The following is a 12,847-nucleotide window of genomic DNA, read 5'->3' as shown; positions in this document are numbered from 1 at the left end:
TTCCTTATTCCTGGCAGAAACTCAGTTCATTGAAAGTCTCTCCCTTTGTATTATTTCCTTTAGTTCCTTCCTTTCTTTATTTCTCTCTCACTCTCTATTTCTCTCTCTATCTTTATTTCTCTCTCTATCTCTATTTCTCTCTCTATCTTTATTTCTCTCTCTATCTCTATTTCTCTCTCACTCTCTATTTCTCTCTCTATCTTTATTTCTCTCTCTATCTCTATTTCTCTCTCTATCTTTATTTCTCTCTCTATCTCTATTTCTCTCTCACTCTCTATTTCTCTCTCTATCTTTATTTCTCTCTCTATCTCTATTTCTCTCTCTATCTTTATTTCTCTCTCTATCTCTATTTCTCTCTCACTCTCTATTTCTCTCTCTATCTTTATTTCTCTCTCACTCTCTATTTCTCTCTCTATCTTTTTCTCTAGAAAACATTTCAGCTGTTCATGCATAATTGAGTTATGCCTTGATTTGGACTCTCAGGTCAGGCTGAGCAAGAACCCATACAATCTTAGACAGACAGCCATACAGTACATGGCACATACAGTTGAAGTCAGAAGTTTACATACACTTAGGTCGGAGTCTACTGCTACTGCTACTCTCTGTTCATCATAAATGTTTAGTCACTTTAACCATATCTACATATACACATTACCTCAATCAGCCTGACTAACCGGTGTCTGTATGTGGCCTCGCTACTATTATAGCCTCGCTACTGTATATAGCCTAGTCTTATTACTGTTGTTTTATTTCTTTACTTACCTATTGTTCATCTAATACCTCATGGGAAAATCAAAAGAAATCGGCCAAGACCTCAGAAGAAAGAATTGTAGACCTCCACAAGTCTGGTTCATTCTTGGGAGCAATTTCCAAATGCCTGAAGGTACCACGTTCATCTGTACAAACAATAGTACACAAGTATAAACACCATGGGACCACGCAGCCGTCATACCGCTCAGGAAGGAGACGCGTTCTGTCTCCTAGAGATGAACGTACTTTGGTGTGAAATGTACAAATCAATCCCAGAACAACAGCAAAGGACCTTGTGAAGATGCTGGAGGAAACAGGTACAAAAGTATCTATATCCACAGTCGAACTAGTCCTATTTCGACAAAGATTGCACTTTTTGTAGAAATGTCCTCTGGTCTGATGAAACAAAAATAGAACTCTTTGGCCATAATGACCATCGTTATGTTTGTAGGAAAAAGGGGGAGGCTTGCAAGCCGAATAACACCATCCCAACCGTGAAGCATGGGGGTGGCAGCATCATGTTGTGGGTGTGCTTTGCTGCAAGAGGGACTGGTGCACTTCACAAAATAGATGGCATCATGAGGGTGGAAAATTATGTGGATATATTGAAGCAACATCTCAAGACATCAGTCAGGAAGTTAAAGCTTGGTCGCAAGTGGGTCTTCCAAATGGACAATGACCCCAAGCATACTTCCAAAGTTGTACATACAGTTGAAGTTAAAACTGTACATACTGTACATTTTAAATAAACAATTCAAGTGGCTTCTGCATATTCCACCTGTGTGATGTGACCTATAGTTGAGACTGAGCACATTCAGCACCACAGACATGTGTGGTCTGGCCGGTTGCCGTATGTTTCAGACCTATTGATCAGCTGTAGAGCCACACAACAGGATCTCTCCATGCTCTTCCTGTGTTGATCACCAAACTGCAGACATAAGCAGGCAGCATTAGGGTTCCTGTGTCTCCCCTGGATGGATGTCTGAAGATCCACAAGGCAATTAACACTTCAAGTGTCCTCATTGGATCCACCCAAAGTGTATTCCCTATCAGAGCCCATATATGCCCTGGTCAAAGTAGTGAATGTGGTGCCATTTGAGACACACTAAGTGTTGTGTTCACCCTAATGCACTCAGCTGGAGCCACAAGCCCTGAGTAAATCATTATGTAGGATTAATGACCCAGCTTCCAATCTGTACCATAATGGTCTGTGGCTGAGATCAGCAGACAGAGCAGTGGAGACTATTTACAGATTCTGAATCTGACTAGAGTAGGCTGGCCTGCCATATTGACTGAAGCCTATGTGTGGATGGCATGTCGCGTACACACGCATACAGACATACTCGCATTCAAACGCACACATGTGCACATAGACACACACATACACACATAGTTCCACACATGCACTCAAAAACAGTGCCACACATGCACTCAAAAGCATATAGTTAGCCTTGATGTCTTGTTTTTGTATTGTTATTTTCCTTCCTTTTTCTCTTTTTTTTCTATTTTGTCCTTTCTGTTGGTTGTTGGCATACTGGGTGGGTGGTTGTTTTGGTTGGGTTGGAGGGTGGCATTGGCTTGGGGTTTTGGAGGGGGGCATTTGCTTGAAGTTTTTTGGGGGGGACAGTGGGGGGGTCTCAGATGGTTGACGGGCAGCTCTTGGGGGAACTGTGGGAGGATCTTGGATGGTTGGTGCGCTTGACCCTGGTTGTTCCTGTGGATTGCTCTGGATGGGAGTGTCTGCTAGATGACTGAATATAATGTAAATGTAGATTGTATGTTTTAAAATTTGATAACACATAAATTAAAAAACATTAGCACTGGGTATGTCTGAAATAGCACCCAATTGGCTCTGGTCAAAAGTAGATTGCAGCAATAAATAGGGAATAGGATGCCATTTTTGACACAGACACTTCTTTCTGCAGGTGAGAAAGTGCTGCTGCATGACAGGGATCCTGTCAGACTTGAGAAAAACTTTTGTCGCTTGCGTGTCTGTGTGAAGGCTGTGTCATCCTTTGTGACGTCACCTGTTGACGTGATTCCACATCAGTCAGGAAATGGCCTTGCTGAAGTACACCAGTATTTGGTTCAGATGCCTCTGACTCTCTCTCTCTCTCTCTCTCTCTGCCCTGAACTGAGATAACAGTCAGATACGTGGGACTTCCTCAGACAGAGAGTCGTTCCCCTGAGGAATAGTCTTGGTTCACCAGTTCATCTTGGTGTGAACTGGTCTCACTGTGAAGGTCTCATAACTCACATTTTTTATCTGTGGGTAGGACGTCAGTAGGGCGGTCCCACTGGTAGTTTTTCTCCTGAAGGTCTCTGTGGTCAGACACAGGTCAAACTCACTGTTTAGTGTGATAACAGGCTTTTCCACAGGAAATCACTTCACTAAGGCTGCGGCCCAAATGGCACCCTATTCCATAGTGCTCTACCTATTCGCCCACTGGTCAAAAGTAGTGCACTATAGGGAATAGGGTGCCATTTAGGATGCATTTCTAACTCGATTTCTCACTTTTTTTGCAGCTCTTGGCTCAGTAACAAAACCCCTCTGTAAGACAAAGCTGAAATAGACGGACCGAAAAATCTGATTTGTAAACACAAATTAAATCCAAACAATATGAAATTCAATCTAGAGAGAGATTTGTTGTTTGTAAACTGAGATTCACTCCCAATTAAAGTGAAGTGCCATCAGATTGATGCTAAGGGAAGCTGACATCATTACCTGATTTTTCTACCATTGTGTATTCAAACAAACCAGACTGTAATCCACATCCATATTTTCTGAATGCCATATAGGATGTACATTCTATGGTCTGTCACACAATGTTCTGACATCTATGGAAGTAGCTGTTTGATTGAGGAGGGTTGCAGCAGGCTACAGCTCTGGTGACTGTGTGACAGTGTGGCTCTAGGATGAAGTGTGAGTGTGCGTTTCTGTGCACCATACAGGATGCCATATAGGATGCTTTGTCTTGGGATTTCTGTGAAAGTAACAGTTTGATTGAGGTGGGTTGTAGCAGGCTACAGAATAGCTCTGGTAACTGTGTGAAAGACAGAGTGTCTCTATGATATACTGTAGATCCTCATCAGTGAGAGAGACATGATAAGGCTGCACTGCAAGCGTTTTCTCTGACAGCCAGCCGGGTTGGTGTTGCCGTGGTGGTGGTGGTGGTGGTGGTGGTGGGGGGGGCTGCAGTTGAGATGAAAACACTGTGATTGTTTGTACACGACTGTGGCTGTTAAAACAATGGCAGCGTGTGTGAGAGCTAGCCTCTCATGGTGATTACCATGGTGGGGTTGATTCCCACTTGATTGACGAAGCCCTGCCAATTGTGTCAGCGTGTCAGTCTGTGCTGTTCACTGGCGTCATTGTCAGGACCAGGTTTGTTGTTGCTCCCTCGGAAGTCAAGTAAAACAACTTATTTTAAGTAAGATATTGTTTTCATAGCAGCAGGATAGGTACAGACACTATATGGTTTCAAACACACAGAACTGTCCTTCCCTTAAAACACACAGACAGTCCAGTATATTATTTTATTTTATGAAGTTTATTTTACACGTTCACCCACTGAAAAATCACTAGCCTCTACGGCTACGCACATCACTATGTCTTACTTAACATAAGTTGTTTTACTTGACTTCCGGTGTCGGGACAGCATGGTTAAAGGGCAGAGGAAGCAACAACAAACCTGGAAAGGTGCCTATCCTGCTGCTATGAAAACAATGACAGTGTGGTTTTGTTTGCTGCAGACACTTCCTGTTAGAGTTGGTCTTCTCAGCTGCATTTTCCTGTGACAGTCGATTCCAATCATTTGTGTTTGATGTCTGATAAGGGCTTAGAATGCCTTAAAGCCTAAAAAGGACTCCTTAACGATAGAAGCGCACACTGATAATTATACATAAAGCAATTAAGGAACATAATCTTATGAGAAAAAGCTCCATTCACCTCTATCTGGTTACAAATGAATTAATGGAAGAGGATCACCTTCTCCAGATGAATCATCAGAAGAGCACATTTTACTTTCAAATATCTCCCCCTCATCCTGTAGTAGGCGGACATGTCCCTCTCATCAGATACTCTCATTTAAATGAATAGAACCCCTCTCGATCTTCCTTGTTATTATTAGCCTGGAGGGAAAACAAGTCACGTGATTAGTCAGCTACACTGGACAGTCTCTCACCTGCGTTGCCCAGGCCTGCTACACTATTTTAAGGAACCATTATTCATGTCTCTTTGTTTCTCTCCATAAAGGGGAGGCACGTTCCATCCCATTGAGCTAATGAGCGTAGATTTAATTATTATCCGTTCTCTCTTTCATCCACTCTACTTTTTTTCGACATAGAGTTATTTGGGGTTATTGCAGACTCTTTGTAAGGACAGGCATTCAGTGTAATCTGGCACAGAGGTGAGGGGTGTGACTAACAAGTGTGTGTGTGTGTGTGTGTGTGTGTGTGTGTGTGTGTGTGTGTGTGTGTGTGTGTGTGTGTGTGTGTGCGCACGTGTTCATGTGTATTTTTGTGTGTGTGTGTCTACCTTATAGCAGACATCACTCCCCACTCCAGGATGTGTGACTGTGACGTGGATGTGTCCTCAGAGCCCACCAGCCCCAGGCTCTATGGTGAGTCCTCTGACAAATACTACCATGTGGACCGCTGGCAGAAGCTCCGCACCGCCGTCCGCAAGCTGGAGTTCTGGGAGAACTTCACCGCCGAGCTCATCGGGAGCGGCTTCTTCTCCAAAGTCTACAAGGTACCTGGTCCCTCAATAAGCCATCTGTAGTGAACCTAGTATGCATCACAAATGGCATCCTACTACCTATATAGTGCACTCCTTTTGACCAGAGCCCCATGGGCCTTGGTAAAAATAGCGTACTATATATAAAATAGGGTTCCATTTGCGCTGCATATTTAAGACAAAGCATGTTTTGTGTTGGATCTAATTGGAACATAGTGGCAAGGAATGGCGGAGCATACTGGCCATCAATCTGTTTAATTTTATGTGATGATTTAATCACAATGAAATAATGGAGTCGTTAATTAATTTTCCTGCAAAAACAGCTCCTTTCAGACAGTCACTTAAACATTTTGTACAGGTTATATTACTAGGTCTTGAGCAGGTTTTTTAGTGGTTAAACTGTAAAAATGTGTCTGATTCTCTCAAGTGATTCACAGTACTGTGAAATAACTCTTGTCTGTTTCTCTCAGGTGATTCACAGTACTGTGAAATAACTCTTGTCTGTTTCTCTCAGGTGATTGACAGTACTGTGAAATAACTCTTGTCTGTTTCTCTCAGGTGATTCATAGTACAAGCCATAAGGTGATGGTGGTGAAGATCTATAAGAATGATGTGGACCAGGATAGCATCGTGCGTGAGATCAGCCTACTGCAAAAACTCTCCCATCCCAACATAGTCAGGTATTAGTCAGTTACACCTTTTTGTGATGCCGACTTATAATTTTTGGTATATGACCTTATTGATACCATGTAAGAATTTTGCATCATTGCTTATTAATTAAAATAAATATTAATAGATGCATTGTACCTGTCAAATAATGTAATAAATTAAATAAAAATAGTTTAGATAAGATTAAGCCTGATAAGTTTATAATTTTTGATTTATGTAAGATTATCTGTGTTAGTACAGGGCATACACTATGAATGGGAAAGCTGGGAAGCTTTGTGTACTTTATGTCGTGTAGTCAATGGCTCCAGAACATAATAATCTAGTAGCCACAAAGGCCTATTCCACCCATCTGAAGTGGTTACATAAGGTGTGAAGGCATAGTTTCAAGTGGATGTTATGATGCGCACCACAGAATCACGGCAGACCTTTCCTGAATTCCAATCCAAAATATAGGTTATTATACTGTATACTGTACTTCCAGTCATACTTATGCTAAATATAGCTACCCAGAAATCACCTTTGTCTCAAGACATCTCCAGATAGCTGCATTTATATGTCTAAAGATGTCTCAAGACATGGTGATGACTGGGTATGTATACACATGCTGCTGAGTCTGTGAGTTGCAGTAATGGCCACAGCAGGAGGGACAGTACTACCTTGTCACGTAGGGCAGCTCTCCCCGTGTGAAGTGGTTACATAAGGTGTGAAGGCATTGTGTTTGTCCAAGCAATCTTATTTTAGCCTTTCTTTCAAGGCCACAGTATCAGTGGTTATTAAACAGCACAGTTTATCTGCTGAGGTCAGAGCATAGAGAGTCAATGATGAAAGCGAATATGAGTCCAATACAATATGTACCTGGCACAGATAGGGCATCCAGCCCTCTGTGAGTGGGCCCTACTCAAACAATGATGTGAAAATCTGAATCATTTCTAATGTTGGAGCCTGAGAACATTGCCTTCCTCCAAACCCAAATGGAATCCTATTCCCTATATATTAAACTACTTTAAACCAGGGCCCATAGGGTGCAATTTGGAACTTACTCACTGTGAGAATGACAATGTTATCAGGCTCCAATGTCAGAGCATTGTAAGAAGACTGATATGTTCTGTGGTTTTATGTAAGCCGTTGGTAATAACCTTTCAGTCAAGGTATACTGTAAACCAGTGTCTGGAATGGATGTAGTTTTTAGGTTGTTAATCTCGGGTGAGCACTGGCCACTGGTGAGTTTCTTGATGCTGTTTCTGTTCACAAGAGCCTAGGTTGTTGTTGAATGTCTGGCTCAGCTGGTCCTCAAAACATGTTTTCAGCCCTGAGCATCTTATGTAACTTATTGTATATTATGACCTGGGAGACAGATAGTGTGACGACCGGTGGGGCCAGGAGTGGTGGTCTTATTAGCCACTAAACCATCTTCAAGTACAGTATATTCTAAATGTCATTATGATTCCACATTATAATTCAAGGTGTATTGGTCACATACACATATTTAGCAGATGTTATTGGAGGTGTAGCGAAATGCTTGTGGTCCTAGCTCCAACAGTGCAGTAGTATCTAACAATTCACAATAATAAACAATTCTAAAAGTAAAAGAATGGAAATAAGAAATATATGAATAACATATTATTGTGATTTATTCTAGGTATCTGGGGATATGTGTGAAGGAAGATAAACTCTACCCTATTTTAGAGGTGAGTGTTACTTTCTCCACCTTGTACGGATGACGACTTCACACTAGTGAGATGAGTGTGGAGACACACTGTCTGTTTCTAGGAGATGTACCCTGTACGTATAGAAGGTTGGGTTGTGTGTGAGCCTCTCCATCTGGGCAAATATGGCCTGTAGCGACTGAAACGTGTTGGGTTTTAAAATAAAGAAGCAGTTTTATCAACTTCCAATAGTTGCTGAATTTCCTCAGAATTTCTTCAGTTTGCTACTCAATTCCTGCCCCTTGGTTGGAGAGCCAGGTGTGGCAGTGTTCCTTATCCTTTAAACTCAACTCTTATTTCCAGGTCTGTTTCAGTATGTGATGCTAATCTAATGAGGTGTCTATCTGTTTCAGTATGTTAATGGGGATTGATGGGGTGTCTATCTGTTTCAGTATGTTAGTGGGGGTTGATGGGGTGTCTATCTGTTTCAGAATCTTAGTGGGGTTTGATGTGGTGCATATCTGTTTCAGCATGTTAATGGGGGTTGATAGGCTGTCTATCTGTTTCAGTATGTTAGTGGGGGTTGATGGGGTGTCTATCTGTTTCAGTATGTTAGTGGGGGTTGATTGGGTGCATATCTGTTTCATTATGTTAGTGGGGGTTGATGGGGTGTCTATCTGGTTCAGTATGTTAGTGGGGGTTGGTGGGGTGTCTATCTGTTTCAGTATGTTAGTGGGGGTTGATGGGGTGTCTATCTGTTTCAGTATGTTAGTGGGGGTTGATGGGGTGTCTATCTGTTTCAGTATGTTAGTAGGGGTTGATGGGGTGTCTATCTGTTTCAGTATGTTAGTGGGGGTTGATGGGGTCCCTATCTGTTTCAGTATGTTAGTGGGGGTTGATGGGATGTCTGTATCTTACTGTATGTTAGTGGGGGTTGATGGGATGTCTGTATGTTTCAGTATGTGAGGCTGACGGGCTGTCTATCTGTTTCAGTATGTGAGGCTGACGGGCTGTCTATCTGTTTCAGTATGTTAGTGGAGGATGTCTGGAGGAACTGTTGGCCAGGAAGGATGTGTCTCTGTGCTGGAGGGAGAAGGTGGACCTGGCCTGTGACATCACCAGAGGAATGATCTACCTGCATTACAAGAACATCTACCACAGGGACCTCAACTCAAAGGTACAGTCGACCAGGGGAAAACCCCATCCACATCTACCACAGGGACCTCAACCACAAGGTACAGTAGACCAGGGGAAAACCCCATCCACATCTACCACAGGGACCTCAACTCCAAGGTACAGTAGACCAGGGGAAAACCCCATCCACATCTACCACAGGGACCTCAACTCCAAGGTACAGTAGACCAGGGGAAAACCCCATCCACATCTACCACAGGGACCTCAACTCCAAGGTACAGTAGACCAGGGGAAAACCCCATCCACATCTACCACAGGGACCTCAACTCCAAGGTACAGTAGACCAGGGGGAAATCCCACCCACATCTATTGTAGATTATTGTTGTATTTGTGGTGCATAGACCACAAAGTAACCCAGAAAGTGAAAAGGAAAAATAAGGATGGTCCGCACTCAGCATTTGCAGTGAAAGAAAGAGGAAGCTGTATAGGATGTTACCTCACTCAGTGGCTGTGTCTGAAATGGCATCCTACTCCCTATATAGTGCACTACTTTTGGCCTGGCTACAGCCACTGACTGATCTCTTTGACATTAAGAAAACCCCTACTCTTTAGACAAACTTTAGCAACATTGGTGCTGTGACATCATGTAGTGATCACATTGGCAGGTCTCCCTTGTAAAAGAGGTCTTCTGACCTCAATGGGACTTCCTGAATAAATAATGGTTAAATAAATTGGTTTCAATTGTTGTGGACAAAGCAGGGAACGGTTGAGTTGAGGTTCATTCAGTAGTCAGACTGAGGCTGAGGATAACTCTCTACCATGTGGAAAAGATATCAGCCTAGAAAAATCGGTTGTCTCATTCCCAGTTGCCAGGTTCCACAGAAGTGCAGGTTGGTTATGTTATGTAGAGGGACGAGCAACAAGCACAGTCCATTGTCATGCTAATGTACTCCCACTCTGAGCTTTGTTATTGTACGCATGCGCACGCACGCACGCACACACACACACACACACACACACACACACACACACACACACACACACACACACACACACACACACACACACACACACACACACACACACACACACACACACACACACACACACACACACACCAACAGCCAGCCCCTCTTTGTCTGGGAAAGTAAGAGCAAAAGATCAATAGTAGAGTCCTGCCACCATCCTGCCCTACCTCCCTTCTCTCTCTCTCTCTCTCTCTCTCTCTCTCTCTCTCTCTCTCTCTCTCTCTCCCTCTCCTCTCTCTACCACTTCTCTCTCTCATATTTCTTTCCTTCTCTCTCCTATTTCTCTCCTTGTCTCTCTCCCCTTCTCTCTCCCTCCCTCCCTCTTCACCATCTTCTCCATCTTTCCCACTCTCTCTCTCCCCCCCCCCCCCCTCTCTCTCTCTCTCTCTCTATCGCTCTCTCTCTCTCTCTCTCTCTCTCTCTCTCTCGCTCTCTCTCTCTCTCTCCCCTCCTTATCACCCTCTCTCTCTCTCTATCTTTCTCTCTCTCTCCCTCACCACATCCCATTTTACCAGCGACCTCTCTCACTCTCTACTAACCATGGGAATACTGGTGGTGACACTGACGTGTTCCATACTGGCATTTAGCATGTCACCCAGAGGGACAATCCATTTGGCTCTGGTCTCAATGATGGCATTTTACCGGAAAGTAAGTGGTGTGTCTACAAAGCAGTACTGTTGTTTTTCCCCCTAGACCCCCCACTGGTATCATTAGAGTTGGCAAAAGGATGCACACGTCTGTCTTACGTCAAACAAACAATTGCTGTCTTCACAATTACAGAGAGTGTTTCAAAAGATCACTGCTAGGATTGATGGCAGAGGCATATAGACAGACAAGGTCTTTTCTCATGTGGAATATGTTTCAATCTCTAAAGAAGGGACTTCAGTCTCTATAAATTATAGTGGATCCAAGCTAGACGTGCAAGGTAAATAATTATGTGCAGTGTATTTTCTGAAAAGGTCATGTTAGGTTAAACCGATTACTGTTTCAGTTAGAATCACACTATTAGGCTGCACAGCTCTTCTGACATATCTTCTGTAGGAGAAATCATTAGAATTCAAAATGACCAGAATTAGGAAAGGTATGGTGAATATAATTGCAAACGTAGATAATTTTAGTGCACTTGCTGTGTGTCCCAAATGGCACCCTATTCTGTATTTAGTGCACTACTTTCATAGGGTCCTGGTCAAAAGTAGTGCATTTCATAGGGAATATGGTGACATTTGGGACACAGCCTGGTTACAGTTTAGAGCAAGTCCTCAGAGTTCCATTGGAACAGCCCTTTTAATTCCCCCTGAAACTCTCCATTCTAGATCTGGTCTTCCGGGAACTGTTGCTTTTGTTTGGCTCTGAGGTGAGGGCCCATGCTAAATTTAGCGGTCAGGTTTGGTGCTTGGAGTGATACCCAGGCTGCTGAATGAAAACACTGGAGAGAGGGGGCCTGTAGTGTGGTTCCCTTTGTAATGACTTCTAGATGCTGAGGAGACGTCAGCCAACCAGCTAGTCGGACAGCCAGCCAGTCAACCAGGGCCTTCCCTCCCTCCTTCCCCTCCCCCTGCTCTGCTCCACACCCCTGTCAGCCTGCCTATCTGCCTATTTTTTTGCCCGTCTGCTTGCCTGTCTACATCCCTTCTTTTTGCCGGCTTGCCTCTCTTCCTGACTCTCTCGCTTTCTGTGTCTGTCTATCTGCTTGTCTGTCTCTGCCTAGCTGTATGCCTCTCTACACCCCAACCTGTCTTACCATCTCTGCCTGCCTGCCTGCCTGCCTGCCTGCCTGCCTGCCTGCCTGCCTGCCTGCCTGCCTGCCTGCCTGCCTGCCTGCCTGCCTGCCTATATTTCAGTTTGTCTGCCTTCCCTGCTTGTCTCTTTTCCTGACTCTCTCTCTATCTCTGCCTGCCTCTCTTTTCCTGACTCTCTCTCTATCTCTGCCCGCCTGTCTCTTTTCCTGACTCTCTCTCTATCTCTGCCTGCCTGTCTCTTTTCCTGACTCTCTCTCTATCTCTGCCTGCCTGTCTCTCTGCCTGCTCAACTTATGTAACCGCTCTACTACCTTGTGTCTTCTAGAATAGCTCACCCACTCTCACTGAGCTCATCCAGCCCACTAGTGCTCTCTCCACACCTACAGTAAACCACCTACTATGGTAATCAATACCCAACACACATAGCTACATTTGGGCTTTGTTCTCAGTAGGCATAGATGCCAAATCAGGTGGATCATCAGGTAAGGTCTGAAAAATGTAGCCTGGCGGGGAAGTGATTAGTGCAGACCCCATTGAGTCAGGCTATTTAAGAGTGTCTGGTCTGGCTGTCTGTATGTAGGGTCTCCCCTTCATACTGGCTGGCTTCCTTCCAAATGGCACCCTATTCCCATACAATGTGCACTACTTTGACCTGATCCCTATATGGGCCCTGTTCAAAAGTAGTGGATTATAGGGAATAGGGTGCCATTTGGGACAGACACGCTGTTATATCTGCTTACACTATGGATATAATCAAGAGATGTGCCATGAGATGTTTATCAACACGTAGACCCACAGGCAGGTATAATGTGTGAGATTCGAAGGCAGAGAATGTTCAGTTGAGTTGTCTGTTTATTCAGACCAAGCTTGCCTATTGGGCTCCCAAGTGGTGCAGTGGACGAAGACACTGCATCGCAGTGCCAACGTGTCACTGCAGTACCTGGTTCAAATCCAGGCTGTATCACATCTTTCTGTGATTGGGAGTCCTATATGGTGGTCCACTGTTGTCTGGGGTAGGCTGTCATTGTAAATAAGAATTTGTTCTAAACTGACTTGCCTAGTTAAATTTAAAAAATTATTGTTGTTATTGTACTATAACGGTGTTAGACTGCTCTCTGGTGGTAAGCAGGTGTCATAACACAA

The 12,847-nt window shown here is 43.8% G+C and overlaps 1 protein-coding gene across 2 annotated transcripts in view; it reads left to right on the top strand.

The window, feature by feature from the left end:
- The window catches only part of LOC109895146 (dual specificity testis-specific protein kinase 1-like), a 43,081-nt gene that overhangs the window by 15,540 nt on the left and 14,694 nt on the right, over positions 1–12,847 (top strand). For both annotated transcript variants that reach the window (XM_020488805.2, XM_020488806.2), the window contains 4 exons: positions 5,295–5,503; positions 6,047–6,168; positions 7,797–7,845; positions 8,831–8,980. In XM_020488805.2, coding sequence (XP_020344394.1) covers positions 5,295–5,503; positions 6,047–6,168; positions 7,797–7,845; positions 8,831–8,980 — 530 coding nt within the window. The remainder of the gene's footprint in view (positions 1–5,294; positions 5,504–6,046; positions 6,169–7,796; positions 7,846–8,830; positions 8,981–12,847) is intronic.

This window comes from Oncorhynchus kisutch, linkage group LG8 (assembly GCF_002021735.2).
Source record: "Oncorhynchus kisutch isolate 150728-3 linkage group LG8, Okis_V2, whole genome shotgun sequence".
Taxonomy (NCBI): domain Eukaryota; kingdom Metazoa; phylum Chordata; class Actinopteri; order Salmoniformes; family Salmonidae; genus Oncorhynchus; species Oncorhynchus kisutch.
Note: the sequence above shows the minus strand (reverse complement) of the source record. Positions and strands in the feature narration are given on the sequence as shown.